The following is a 14,896-nucleotide window of genomic DNA, read 5'->3' on the forward strand; positions in this document are numbered from 1 at the left end:
ATCCTTTACACAGACTAATTGGTGTCAGGAATAATCATCTGCTTACCTTTGAAAGAGGCATGATCAAGAGGTGTTTTTCCAGTGTCATCTTTGATATTTGCATTTGAAAACAGAGGTAAAAGCAGTCTTAGAATGTCACCATGTCCATGATAGGCCTGAAACAACAATTAATCAGATACAGAAATCAAATGAGGCGTCTAGTATCAAAACCAGCCAAGTCACAAAATTTAAGAAAATGAGTTTTAATTAGAAACTGAAAGTAGTAGTGTATCTCTATCTGGTGAAACAAGAATTTGTTACAAACTCGGCCACCTCATCATATTATAGAGCACTGAATAGGGTCATGCAACAAAATGGGCCAAGTCACTCAACCAGTGAATTGAAAACCGGCCAAGTCAAGGAGCAACTTAGTGTCATCCTGCTGCGGTGTTTTTGTTTTAAATCCTATATTGCTGGATTATACAACAATGTTACCAAATCAGTAGACAACATATATGCATATTCTTGAAACCCCTACATTTCATTTCTGCGATATTGGCAACAAAAATCTTGAAGTTTTGCATTGTCGACAAAACAACTTCTGGAGTTTTGCATTAATTATCTTGAGATGAGATTTATTATGTGCGAAGGATCTTTCATTGGAATCACCAAAACTAACCGACTGGTGCGGTCTTGCCTCATTTTACCTGCTTTCTCTCCCTGGTTTTCCTAAGATGTAATTATTAATCCTGAGATATTTGTAGGAAAAGTGAACTACAGATCTAATTGTCTTCAATAACCAAACTAAGCTTTATTACCTTCAAGGTTCACCAACAAATTCACATTTTGGCTCACGAAATCTTGCCACAATAAGAACAATTACATTGCAAAATCATGACTCGAATTTGCATTCTAAAATGGTGGAACTCATTCCAATCGTTGATTTGAGTTCCAATGACTGTGGTAGATAACACTATCTACAGACGACAAAGGCGTGACTCAACTCTGTGACCAAAGGAATTGTAATTCATAGAACATATTGAACCAACAAGTCAACATAAACAAGTAAATAATAATTATACAAAGAGCCTTCATTTGACTGTCATTTTATTGTTAATCACTCAATTTGTGAACTTATATTCACATGTTGTTCGCAAATTGAGTGATTGACAGTCAAATGAAGGCTCTTCATATAATTATTTACAAAGGAACTGTGCTTCATAGACTAGGCTTAGTGATTAGCTATGCCACTCTTATGTTTTTATAGATTATAATTACTATTAGATTTTTTTGTCTTCAAAATTTTTGTAACTTGAAATGAAACCTGTGCTTTGCAGATCTAATGCTGTCACAAAAAATTTAGATCATTTTCCCAATTTTAGGTCATTCGTTTTTAGGAGGATTGAAAAAGACTTAAAAGGCATGAGATTCTTAGAAATCCTGATGATACTGTTATCTCGCCATGGAATTGTTTTTCATTGAGTGTGGCTTGTAAATTTTATGATTGGAAATCTGAGACTGCTGATGTCATAAAGTCTCCTTGTGATTGGCATTTTCTTTTAGTCAAGGCAAAAGGAATTATTAAGAAAACAAACAGAATGTCATTTACTGTGAGGTATTCTACCACAACAATACTGGGAAGTATCAAAGTCTGTATAAAAGGGTAATTGGTGGCTCAAATGAATCCTACCACAGTGAGTGAAGGAATTTCTCTTTCTGTATATAAAACTAAGGACATAAAAATTTATTGGAGAAAGACTTTGATCCAACATGGGAAGATCTTCAGTCATTGCAGTTTTATAAGTCCATAATGTTATCTATGTAAGAGCTTCCACTGGTCACGAGAGTTCCATATAGTCTTGGATGTCCCTGATGTCTCTGTCAGTGGTTCATGTGAAATTCAGATACTGTAATTTAAGCGAGGCCTAGTTAAGAACTTAAAAAAAATATATTACATTTCTTAGTGTGTGTGTGTAAACAATGTCTATCTTAACGCTGCTATTATAACAGATTATTCACTATTTGTATGTAAGTTTCTAAAATTATGTTTAAGTTTTAAGTGAATTGTGATTTTTGTGAAAAAGAAATCTATTTACTATGTACAGTTTTCCTGTAAGTTTTATGACGTTTTTAGTAATACATCAATAGTCATTTTAATGCTAAAATGCAGTTATTATTATTATTATTATTATTATTATTATTATTATTATTATTACTAGCCGTACCTGTGCGCTTCACTGCACTTGCTATAAATGAATATCATTGACTTAAAACTGTTATATTTCCAAATACAGCTTTGTTATTGTTAGTGAATAATTAATTTATTATCAATTATAAATCGTTTGCTCCTGAATTACTTTCAAAGTTGTATTTAGAACTATAAATGTACCAGTAACTGTTACTACCATGCAATAGTTTCTGGAGTTGTTCGATTAATTATACTTTTAAGCTTTGTATTATGTTAGACTCATCAGTAGGGCAAGGCAATTAATGATTTTGCATCTTTTTCTTATGAAGGTTTAAATATTGCTAGCATATATGGAAATGTATGACATTAAAAACCGGGTTAAATAAAAGCAATTCGCTAGGGCATTTTTTTGCATTTTCTTAACTTTTTAACGGATATGTCATTTTTTAGCAATTTTTAGGACATTTTGAGCATTTTTTACACTTTTCAGGAAGGCTGTGACATTATTTGTATTTGATTTGAGATTTTTATTATAATTCAGTATTTTCCTTGTCAATACAATTTCTTGGAATTAAGTAGATATTTGCTAGCTTCTACCCCTATTTTTCAAGGTATGTGCATAATGAACTTGCCCACTTCTAGGAATTTTATTCAAATTCTTAGAGTGTATGCTAGCTTGTACCCCTATTTTTCAAGGCATAATGAACTTGCCCACTTCTAGGAATTTACCCACACTCCCACAGAGATTCCTTTCTCCAGGTAAACTGGCATTGTTATGCTGTTAATTGAGGTGGTCAGTTGTTTCTAGTCGTCTGTGTGAACAGGTCAAGAGCAAAATGCCTAAAGTAAAGGAAAGTGCTAGTGTTAAATTAAAGGCATTTGTTTCAAAATATGGAGAAAATATTTTTTCAACGGACGGTCATATTTTATTCTGCAAGATCTGCGATGTGAGAGTGGCTGCTGAAAAAAGTTTACGATAGAACAACACATGTTACGGGAGAAACATAAATGTGGCCTGCAGAGACTTGAAAATAAATCCAGTGTAAACTTACAGCAAATGCTTCTGGGGGATACGTGTTCAACATTTTCGCCATTTTGTGAGAAACTATGTGAAGCTTTTCTATCGGCTGATATTTCACTTCACAAACTGAATCATCCTAAGATGCGAACTTTCTTAGAAGAGGAGACCGGAAAATTAATTCCAGATCCCAGAACATTGAGAAGAACATACATAGCTCGGTGCTATGACAAAACTTTGAAAAAAATAAGAGAAATGATTGGAGAAAGAAATGTATTCATATCCATTGACGAGACAACAGACTCTATGGGCCGTTATGTAGCTAATGTTATTGTTGGAGTTTTAGAAGCACACAGCCCTGGAGAACAATTTCTACTACATTGTGAGCAGCTGGACAAAGTCAACTACTCAACGATCAGCTTAGAATTTGACCATGCATTGAGAATACTTTGGCCTGATGGGATTCGAAATTCCAATGTATTGCTTTTTATAACAGCTGCAGCACCCTACATGATGAAAGCAGCTGCTTCTTTAACTGCACTATACCCAAAAATGGTATATGTGACGTGTTTAGCGCATGCATTACACCGGGTCGCGGAAGAAGTACGTGCAAATTTTCCTGAAGTGGATAAATTAATTGGATGCGTGAAGAAAGTATTCTTGAAAGCCCCCTCTCGAATTTCAGCATTCAAAACAGAAGCTCCAGAAATCCAATTGCCATTTTCACCTGTTTTGACTAGATGGGGAACATGGCTCCAAGCTTGCAGTTATTATTGCAAGAATTTCGATGTGGTGAAGAAAGTGGTTGATTCTTTTGATAATGGTGAGTCAGTGTCAATAAAAAAGGCGCAAGAACTGTTAGCTGATAAAGAAATTGCTGGTAAACTTCCTTACATAAATACTAATTTTGGATTCCTTCCTGATGTCATAACTGCACTGGAAAAATCCCAAGTGACGTTAGTGGAACAGCTACAAATAGTGGATAAAGTGGTGAATGATTTGAGCCATGCATGTGGTAAAGTGGGTGATGCCGTGTCAGTGAAAATGAAAAACTGTGTTCAATTGGCAGAGCTTTGTCTGGTGAAAATTTTTCTCTTCCTGACTGTGAGTTAAATCCAGGAGATATTGCTTGCTTTCAGTTTGCTCCAATTGTTTCCGTTGAAGTAGAGAGAAGCTTTTCCATTTATAAGTCGGTACTAGCAGACAATAGACAATCATTTTTGTTTGAAAATCTCCGCCAAGTTTTGATTGTTAACTGCAATTCAAAATTGTTGTAAAAGTGCACTTGAAATGAATTTTCTGCAATACAAGGTACTGTAACATGTATTTTTTAAAATTTTATGTAGTTCAGTAATCAAGTGAGTACTTAACGTAATTAAAAGTATTTTCATTGGCAATGCTTTACTTTTTATTGGTCATTTTTTTAGGTCATTTTTTGTATTTTTAGGTCATAAATGCATTTTTTATTTTGCATTTTTTACCAATTTATAGATCATTAAATGCCTTGCCCTACTCATCAGCGTCTGATATAAAATACATTTGTAAGAATTGAAGGTTGTCACTCTCAGTTGGAAGAAGGCTTTGTCACCAAACGATACCATTTGAAATAAGGTGTTGTACTGCCCTATATTATTTAAAACGTGTGTTGATAACGGATGTACTACTATAAGTACCTACCTAAGTTTTTAATTGGTTGTGAGGGCTCTTGAATCTCAGGAAGAAAAACTTTTCCAGCAGCGCAATGTATTCCAGGCTAATTTACAAACATGTTAAACTAATTATTCTTGCAACGAAAACGGATGCTCCCCAAACCAATTAGTCGTATTTCAATTATGTAATTACTTCATATAGGGAAGACCAGGTAACTTGATACCCCAAGGGTGAAACCTAACCATTTTTCCCCCATTACTACAAATGCTAGTGGATTATGGTGATTTTCTAGTTTGAAGGTTGAATTTTCTTTTGCCAACTTCGTTTCGAATTTCGATACTGACAAATACTATAAATGGTAGTGATTTTGTAACCGGTATGTTGGCAGCTGAGGCAAATATCGACAATATTTGCCAGTACTGGAGTTCCATGAAATTAAAATTGTACTAGATTTCTCAGCCGGTTACTGGAAGATAGTGAAATTCGAACTTATTAATAATTAATTAATATTAGTATTAATATTAATACATAATAGTTATGTTATGTGTTGCGTTGTGGTTATAATTCAAGAATAGTCAGATAAGTACGAATGAATATAATATACTTGGGCGTGATAATGCACGTGGGTAATGGATAGAAATATTATTTCAAATTTTAATGAATTTCTTTCGTGTTTAGATTTTTATTACTATGTCAAAAAAATGAAATAGTGTTGCAGTGACTCCTCCAAGGAAGAAAATGTGTGGCATTCAGAGTACGCTTCAGAAATCTGTAGTTCACGTGTATAATGAGTTGAAGAAAGAAGATAATGAAGAAGGAATTATGCTAACGGAGACAGCAATTACAACCAGAATAGGACAATTATTAGGAGTAAGTATTCTTAAGCATACATTTCAAAGTGGTATTCAGTTTTAGGAGTTTGCACTAATAATTTCATGATTGTGGTCAAACAAAACAAATTTTTAGGTTAGGCCTAATGTTTAATCAAGTCAGTGATTTTCATATTGCCAAACTAAATACATTTAAGATACTGTAATACTGCAGTAGGTGATAGCTTAAATACATTTACAAATTAGACGAACAAGTAATCAAACAGCACGAAAGTAAATTTCCAGTTTTCTCTTTTGGTATTAAATTAACCGTTCAGATCACAATTTACATGCCACATCGGCCGAAGAAAATACAAGTCATATTGTAATTATTAACTTGATATTGCAGCAAATATTACATGAATGTTGGCCTGTTATGGTGCTTAAAAATAATTCAGTTTTATATAATAACTATATAACATACTCTATAAAGCATAGGAACGTTGACTCTGGCTGAATAATTTATTCATGACTGGTCTAAGTAATATTAAATATGGTGTTTCTTCAGAAAAGCTACCCCACCCAAAGTACTTGTTAAGATATAACACTCGAGAGGACGAGGACGCACTACTGGGAAACTAACCATTTCTCTTCGTCCTGGACCTCTCGCATATTATATTGGTAATTAGTAACAAGTTTGAGGGAGGGACTACAACAATGCATTAGAATATACAGGTAAGTGTCAAAGGATTTTTGTGCTGAAAGTATTTGTGGCTGTGCACTAAAACCACGTGTTCATCACTATGTAAATATCACAGAAATCAATTAAACAAAATAAAATTATGCCTTCTTTGGTGTAGCTTTTCTGGAGAATTACCTAAATATTAGCCTACTTAAACCTATCGTAGACCCAACCTAACATGTTGATCATTTTCTATTCATATAGCTGTAAATGTTGGTATTATGCATGAATTTTATGATATAACAATTTTTAGAAGTATTATGTTATTGTTTGTTATTACAGCTTGGCTTAACTACAGCCACGAAAGTGATAAATTCACACAAGGGGACCCCACTCGTGACACCAGGAAAACATAGACTACGTAAACATCCAGTGACTGATGCTGATGATTTTACGAAAGATGCAATTGCGAGATTTATTTATGACAAGTTACATAAAGGTAGGGAAGTTACAGGAATTATTGTGTTGATTTATGCAATGTAATTCTGATATTAGTCATAGGCCTATGTATAAAAATATGGCATAATTTTCATTTACTGTTACAGGGGAAGTACTAACAGCAGCAAAAGTTCTGGAACATATGAATGATGATTATGAAACATATTTATTTAGAGTATCCTTATCATCGGTGAAAAAAATTTTGAAAGAGATGAAATTTCTATGAAGCAAAAGGGATCCTTATACACATGTATGAGAAAGTGATGTTATTCGTTTTTAAGAGAATATATAAGAAATGTGGAGCGTGAGAACCCTAAACCCGTAGTATTCTTGGATGAGACTTGGATTTTTATGAATGGTAAATTTCAATGTATTGTGAGACATTGAGTGATTGAATTTTTTACTAACAAATAGATTAACATTTATGTGGAATATGAAATTACAATTAATATAGGGTACTAGTAATGAATTCAGGTGGGAACAACATGTTTTGCAATTAATAGTTTCATATTATAACTAGAGGTTAGTTATAAAATTCTTGAACGGTTTTCCTGTCTTTAAAATTTTTGTGTCTCTTAGAGTGTCAATGTGAATTGCTTTTCTCTCTCTGTTTTTTTAAGTATGATCACCCACTTATTTATGAATAAACCAGGTGAAGTTTCCAGTGACATGAATGGTGTTATTCATAGACCAACAAATGAGGGTGGAAGATTAGATGCCGGAACGAAAGGTGGATTTATACTCGGTAAGTTATATTGATTTATATTTTACATAAATTTGGCAAGAGTAATTTTTTAAATCAGGGTACAAAAATATAAAAATTGGTGACTAAATAAAAACGTGGGAAAGCCTTTCACCAAAGAGGATCTCATGTCATGTCATGTTATGTTATGTTATGTTTTATTTTCTTTATTTAAATGCTGTGAATTCATGTGACGTAATTATATGCCCAGGTATAATTTTTATTGCAGGTGCTGATTTAATTTTTTCATGCAATTGAAAGAAAAGTCAGGACTACCATAGTGCTATGAATAGCCCTGTAGTTGAGAAGTGGGTGCAAACACAGTTGTTGACCTGAGAACATTAGGGCAATGCGTTATTGTCATGGATAGTGCTGCATATCATAGCAGACTTGTGAAAAATCAGCCAACAACAAAATGGAGGAAAGAACAGCTACTGGTGATTGCAACTGAATATAATAGATTTGTTGTACTAAATGATAAGAGTTGTACTAAATGATAAGAGTTGATGGTGTGAAATCACCTTTTGATATTACATTGCAATATTAATTTCCATACTTTACAGTCATTATTATTATTATTATTATTATTATTATTATTATTATCTTTACTACTACTACTACTACTACTACTACTACTACTTATAGATGCTACTTTTTTCTTTCAGGTGAAATTGAATCTACATAAGAATCCTAAAACAACAGAGCCTTGCCAATTACTGTTCTGAAGCGGCCTTGTCTTATGTGTTGTGTCTATATACAATTAATTCTTTCAGTTTTTTTTTCCCCTTTAATGTAATCAAGTTGTTGGTTGATTGATACCAAGTGTTCAGCAGTTGATGTCATTTGTTATCTTGCACTCCAATATTTAACCAGATGATTGAAAGCTATGTAAAGTTAAACAGTCAATACAATGATCCATATCTTCATTGAGATTTCAGAAATGGCATGGGGAGATTCTGAAATATCAGTTCTTTGTAAATATTTGAGACAATCATGGCCTGTGATAATATGAGTACTGCCACTGTAGATTTTCATAGAAGTTCAGTTATTAAATTAAATGTATTATTTTTACTATGTATTGTACTATATTTTTGTTTCGCTTAATTGATGAATTATATATGCTGTAAATTGAATAGTAGACTGTAGGTCTATAGCTTAACTGTTGAATTGTATGTGCTGTAAATTAAATAGTAGGCTGTATACCACAAGTGATGAATTGTTTATGCTTGTAATGTGAAGTAATTTGCATGATATTTATTATCAGTTTCTGTATATTTCAACTGATTGAATTGTTTATACTTTTAAATTGAATTAACTTGCTTGCTATGTATTATATTTTATAGCTTAACTGATGAATAATTGTTTAGGTTTGTCAATTTAATAATCTGAGTGCCATGTACTTCATATTTTTAGTGGAGCCACCAATGTAGCTTAGTCGGTAGACTCGTTGGCCTGCAAATTCAGAGCTGCACTCGAGGGTAGTTTGGATCCCCCATTTGGTCTGATTAGTTGGTTTCTTCTGAGGATTTTCCTCCATCGTGGAGCAGATGCCGGATGGCCTATTGCAATTTTTTCATTTGCTTTAGAATCATTCCGATTTTTGTTACCACATTGTCATGTACTGATCTTGTTATTCTTTTAACAGTGTGGTAAGATGCAGGTATAGATAACCTTACAGTAATTTTGCTACCTTTCAGCTACCTCATTACCTCCCACTCCATAAAGTTCATGGATCCACGGAAGTACCAGTCATCGATGTAATTCGACCATTTTGCTTAAAATATTAAAACACTGTAAAATATTGAGATTTCATGCTGTTACGTCCATTACTGCAGCAAGAACATCTGATTTTGAATCTGATAGTATGACAGCCTTCTCAGATTTATGAAGTCGATACTGGAGATTTTGTAAGCTTAAAAGTGTATCTAAATTTTCACTATCAAAATTAGTCAGTGTTTGAAGTTAGTTAGTTAGTTAGTTAGTTAGTGGCGTTTAAAAAGGGCGCGTCAGCTACTATGGCTATTTGCACCCTTATCTAAAATCTTTCACTAAACACAATACAATAACCGGAATGTTTAAAATGCTAAAAAGCATTGTCACGGTTAAAATGGGGCAAACAAGTGTTTGAATATAATTCCCTGTAAAAGGGAATATACTGGTATTGTACTACAACACCACTACATCTATGGCTTGGTAAACAGGATCCATCTATAAAAAATACTGTATGTAGTCACTCACTGACCAGATCATTTATCGTTTCTAATGATTTTTAAAATGTCTGGAGAAGTATCACATTTCTTAACATCATCTGTTAAAGTTAACTTATATACTATTCATTTTGAAATAACTTGGGATTATGTTTTATTAGTAAAGTTTCCCTTAATTGAGCAAGTTTGAGTTCTCCAAGTAGAGTCAAAAAGTCTGTTGGGATTTTGGCTCAGTTTATTAATATTTGTAGACTGTGATTTTTTGTTCTAGACAACCATATTATCTGCAAATGATGAGATTATCATAAGATCTATTTCTTTAGTTAGACCATCGACATTAATATTGGAAAATGTATTCCTGAAAACAACAATGTGGGAAGCCCAGATGAATCTGTCTCTATTTACATATTTGTGACAATGAATCAAATAATCAAGTCACTGACCCAGTGTAACACTTTATCATGGACACCCTAAGTTTGCAATTTCTTAAGTGATTTATATCTACAGAGCCATATGATCCTTGAAAATAAATTAAAATTGTTAAGTTGTTTTGTTTTCTGTTTAAAATATCTTTAATATCTTGACTAAAATTTAAAATCTGTCCATTTGTTGAATGCAATTCTCTAAAGTCAACCCAATAAAATGAAAGTTAGTTACTAGATTCCAGGAACCAATTCAATCTATGAAATCATCTCTTCCATAATTTTGGCTATCATACTAGTAAGTGGTATCTGTCGATAACTCGAAAAGATATTAGTTGAATAATTGCTTTTCAAAATTGATGTTATGGTAGATTTTCTCCAGACAGATATTGTATTTTAGATGAGATTACAAGATAAAAGTAGTGAGTTTGCTTGTTTGCCAACATGTTTAAGAAAATCAGCATGTGTATTGTCTGGACTTGGAGATATTTTGGGTCTTATGTTATTAAATTAATAGTAATATTCAGTTCTTGATTAAATATTGTTATATAAAGTAGATAGTAGATTTAATATTTCTTTCAGTTTTTCCTTAATAGTCTGACGTACACAGATAAAACTAACAACCACACCACCAACTAATCTAATAGAAATTAAAATATAATTAAATGTAGAAAAAGTAATTAAAATTATAAATACACGTAATAAACCATAACCCCCTAATTTCAACAATATACTATTTTATTCCCTTTTACAGCTTGTAGATAATTATTAATTGTAGTTATTACTTATTAGCATAATATTTATTGAACTTATTGGCTATTTCACTTCGTTTGAAAGATGTTATTGTGTACAAAAAGCATTTTTTGATGATCGTTTCATGCTGTATGTTGTGTATAAATCTATGATTTCTGGCCATCTGTTCTGTGTAATCCATCTTTTGTATAGAATTAATAAAATATTCTTTTGGTAGTAATTATTTTATTAATTGAGTATTTAATTTTCACCAGCTCACATTTCTTGAATCATTTGTTTTTTCTTATTTAAATTTAGGACACAAGAGCCAAAAAGAGACTTCACAGTTATGTATCATACATTTTTTCAATGACAGACGTGGAGTTGCAGAAATAATAAGTGTAAGTGTAGCATTATTAAGCAATTTACAAACAAATGAAATCTTTAAAAAGGTATCTAGAAGTGAAATTACTTATGGCTTTTAAGGACCAAAATAATTTTTTAAGTTGATTTATTATTATTTCAGTTTTAGCCTAGTTGTATTATCCATTTCCTTACTAATTTCAAAAGATAATCAGAAGTTCATTCGAATTCCAACCAAAAGTCAATTGGTTATTAATTTATCTACCTTTAGGAAGTACAGTATATGTACGCTGGAATCTTTGAAGTGAAGTGACAATAATTTAATTGGTCTTGGAACAGATTTGATTCTTGAATATTATATACTATACTTTGTTGTATATTTACGTCTAGTAACCTATTAATGCTAATACTAATAATAATGTAAAGGAATAAAAGAATAGAACATAGCAATACATTTCTCATTATTATTGAAACTATTTAGAATAACCTTCCAACATTAAGGTAAAGTACGGTGAGTAAAGAAGTCATTCAGTACATAGGATCGTGATTTTACTACATGTGGTGATATCTGGTAACAGTTGGCAACACTGACAAGGCGGAAATATTTGCTGTTTGGGAACTGAACTTACGTGATCCTCACTATAGTTTCATCTGGTATTGTATGACATTATGACTGAAATACCTATGTTGTTAATTGTTTTTATTGGTAACATTCGGCCATAACTGACCGAGTATATAGGATCTCGCGCTCAGAGGGGTGGAGTTCGAGGTTTGAGATGGCCTACAAACCACAAGTCATGCTGAAGATGTTGGTTTGTTAATTATTCAATATGGAGTATTGTGCACTACATAGAACTGTTACCTATTAATATACATTACCATAGCTCACCCAAATACGCAATTAAGCAATAAAAATATGTATTGTTATGTTACTGAATAATTAATACTTAATATGTGCCGCGTGTATATTTGTAAAATTATTCCATCTCTGGCTTTCATTCTTTCATAAAAAACGCAACGCAAATCAGACATCAAATTTCAGTACGGTACCTCCAAATAGCATTAAATTTAACTGCAGTACATATAGCTAATTATTAGCTTCGACAGTATATAAAGTTTTCTGTGCGTAAGGTTCTGTTTAGTCCTACCTTACATCCATTTGTGCCCAGTCCTCGATTCACACATAAGCTTCTGTAATGACATAAAGCCTACGTCCATATAAACGAACTACACTTTCCAATGATGAAAGAATTAATTAAATCTATTAAATAGTTTCTTGAGATTGCCTCATACAAACACACAGACACTCCCTCTTTATAATATCATCCGTATATTAATCCGATTGTTGTCCATAGATTCCAAGGCCGCCTTAAATAAATGCAGTCAATTCGTGGCTAACGTCGTATATTAATCTCACGTGGCCAGGATATAAAAAGCATTGTTATTTTAAAACAAATACATATGATAATGCAGAATTCCTGCACGGAAATATTATGTACTTCGGTACATCATAGAACCTAGTAATATCAGTTCTACCAAAATTTTGCATAGAATAAAAGTTATCGGAAATCGTTTTTAAAGAAACTTTTGTTATGTAACATTTGTCAAAAAAAATGAGTAATAAGCGAGATATTTCGATTTATTTAATTCAGACCCCCTTATAGCCTTCCCCCCTTTTAAATAAAGTATTTTGAATAGCATATAGCCTAAAATCTAAGTTACAACGAACTTAATTTATATTCCAATTTTCATCGAAATCCGTTCAGCCATTATTGCGTGAAAAGATAACAAACATCCAGACAGACAGACAGACAGACAAACAGACAGACAGACAGACAGACAGACATACAAACAAAAATGTCAAAAAAGCGATTTTCGGTTTCAGGATGATTAATTATACATGTTAACACCAATTATTTTTGGAAAAGCGAAAATTACCAGAAAAATTTCGGTTACAGATTTATTATTAGTATAGATTATTACGAAAAGTCAAATAGTAATGCCAAATTTGTAGCAATTTAAGAAAATATTTATCTTTTTTTTTTTTAATCTGAAACACATTCTTCTATACTATCCATCCATAAACCACAAAAGAAGTAAATTAAAATCATTAGTACCAGTTGCAGAAGACACAGCTCTGCAGTATATATTATGGACTACACCCCAACTCTGGCTACTAGCAACAGGAATCAATCAATCAATCAATCAATCAATCAATCAATCAATCTTCTTAATGTATCCAGCTGTTTGCTGACAACATAAAGTCCACTATAGCCCACTGCAGTCTATAGGCATCTATAATGAACACTGATCAAAATACCCCTATTTCTCATGAAAAACAAAAAATGAATAGACTACAGTGGACTTTATGTTGTCAGCAAACTGCTGGATACATTAAGAAGATTGATTGATTAATCTTCTTTCAAAGACAAACGAAACGAACTATGTAGAAAACACCCTTCAGTAAAACATTCCTCATGCTACTGCCGACAACTTATCAAAGTTTGGAAAACAGCAAGCCTTCCTAGACCAGGAAGCATAGAGTAGTGGAAATGATAAAACTGTAACATTGTAAATATCAGAATATTCAGAAATCGCACAAACGAAGTGGGCCAACCCCAAGCATGCATGAGCAAGCTTTTATTAATAAAGCTCGAAAACTGTTTTATTTATGCATCTATAAGTGTCTGGACCCAACAAGCCTCTGCAAATGCGAGTTACAAAGGAAACTTCCACTGATAGAACTACCTCTTCTAATAGACCAGAGAAATGAACGAAATATGATGATTGAAAATATTGGCATTGTGATAACCAAGACACTACTTAAGAGAGAAAAGAGAAAAGCGAAGAGCCTATTCGCCATCAATCTGAAGAAGTGTGACTTCGATTCCAAGGAACAGAAAAATAGACATCAGTTACAAGCTCAGAGTCTTCATTTTCGCACCACTTGGAACAGCAGTCATGCAGTGCAGATTCTGACTTCGAATCGAAGCCTTCTGTTGTGCAGGCTCACTTGTCTCTACCAAAAATATCTTCAGCAGCTTTCAGGACAGACTCCTCGAGGAGAAATGTAACTCTAATTGTGACAGCTGTGCTACAGGACGCGAGAATAATATCTAGTGAGAATAAGGGTCTTATAATAGATACAAGCAAGGTCACGAGAGAAATGAAGAAGCTTGGAGATAAAATTCAGAAAGAAAAACACCTGATAATAAGTTCATTCAAGCAGTATACTTTGATGGTGGAAAGGACAAGACACTTAACATAGGAGAAAAAGGATGACCGATTATATTGCCGAGAAAAAGTAGAGAAGTATAATTATAACTTTACTAGAAGAATCACATTCAAAGTATATTGGACAGGTCTCTCCTTCCTCTGAACATGAACATCAGATTGGAAGAGCTGTGCTTCAATTTTTAGAGGAAAGTAAATTTGATGAATCGCACGTAGCAGCACTTGCTTCTGATGGAACCCCTATAAGTATACAAAGAAAGAATGTATTGATGGTGTGCATCGAAAAGCAAATCGGCAGGCCACTCCAACAATTAATTTGTCTCCTCCATGCAAATGAACTTCCACTCCACCATCTATCACTGGTAACACTAT

The 14,896-nt window shown here is 32.9% G+C and overlaps 1 protein-coding gene and 1 long non-coding RNA gene across 5 annotated transcripts in view; one reads left to right on the forward strand and one right to left on the reverse strand.

The window, feature by feature from the left end:
• The window catches only part of LOC138698725 (serine/threonine-protein phosphatase 6 regulatory ankyrin repeat subunit A-like), a 193,841-nt gene that overhangs the window by 111,613 nt on the left and 67,332 nt on the right, over positions 1-14,896 (reverse strand). For all 3 annotated transcript variants that reach the window (XM_069824948.1, XM_069824939.1, XM_069824957.1), the window contains exon 11: positions 47-155. In XM_069824948.1, the coding sequence (XP_069681049.1) occupies positions 47-155 (109 nt within the window). The remainder of the gene's footprint in view (positions 1-46; positions 156-14,896) is intronic.
• LOC138698741 (uncharacterized) lies at positions 5,042-11,931 on the forward strand. Of its 2 annotated transcripts, XR_011331933.1 has the most exons (6): positions 5,042-5,705; positions 6,669-6,825; positions 6,932-7,182; positions 7,445-7,569; positions 7,796-8,003; positions 8,232-11,931. It is a non-coding gene; the product is annotated as an uncharacterized lncRNA (long non-coding RNA). The 2 variants fall into 2 exon arrangements; XR_011331932.1 differs by lacking the exon at positions 5,042-5,705 and having other exon boundaries at positions 6,016-6,825.

Source organism: Periplaneta americana, chromosome 1 (genome assembly GCF_040183065.1).
Source record: "Periplaneta americana isolate PAMFEO1 chromosome 1, P.americana_PAMFEO1_priV1, whole genome shotgun sequence".
In the NCBI taxonomy this organism is placed as follows: domain Eukaryota; kingdom Metazoa; phylum Arthropoda; class Insecta; order Blattodea; family Blattidae; genus Periplaneta; species Periplaneta americana.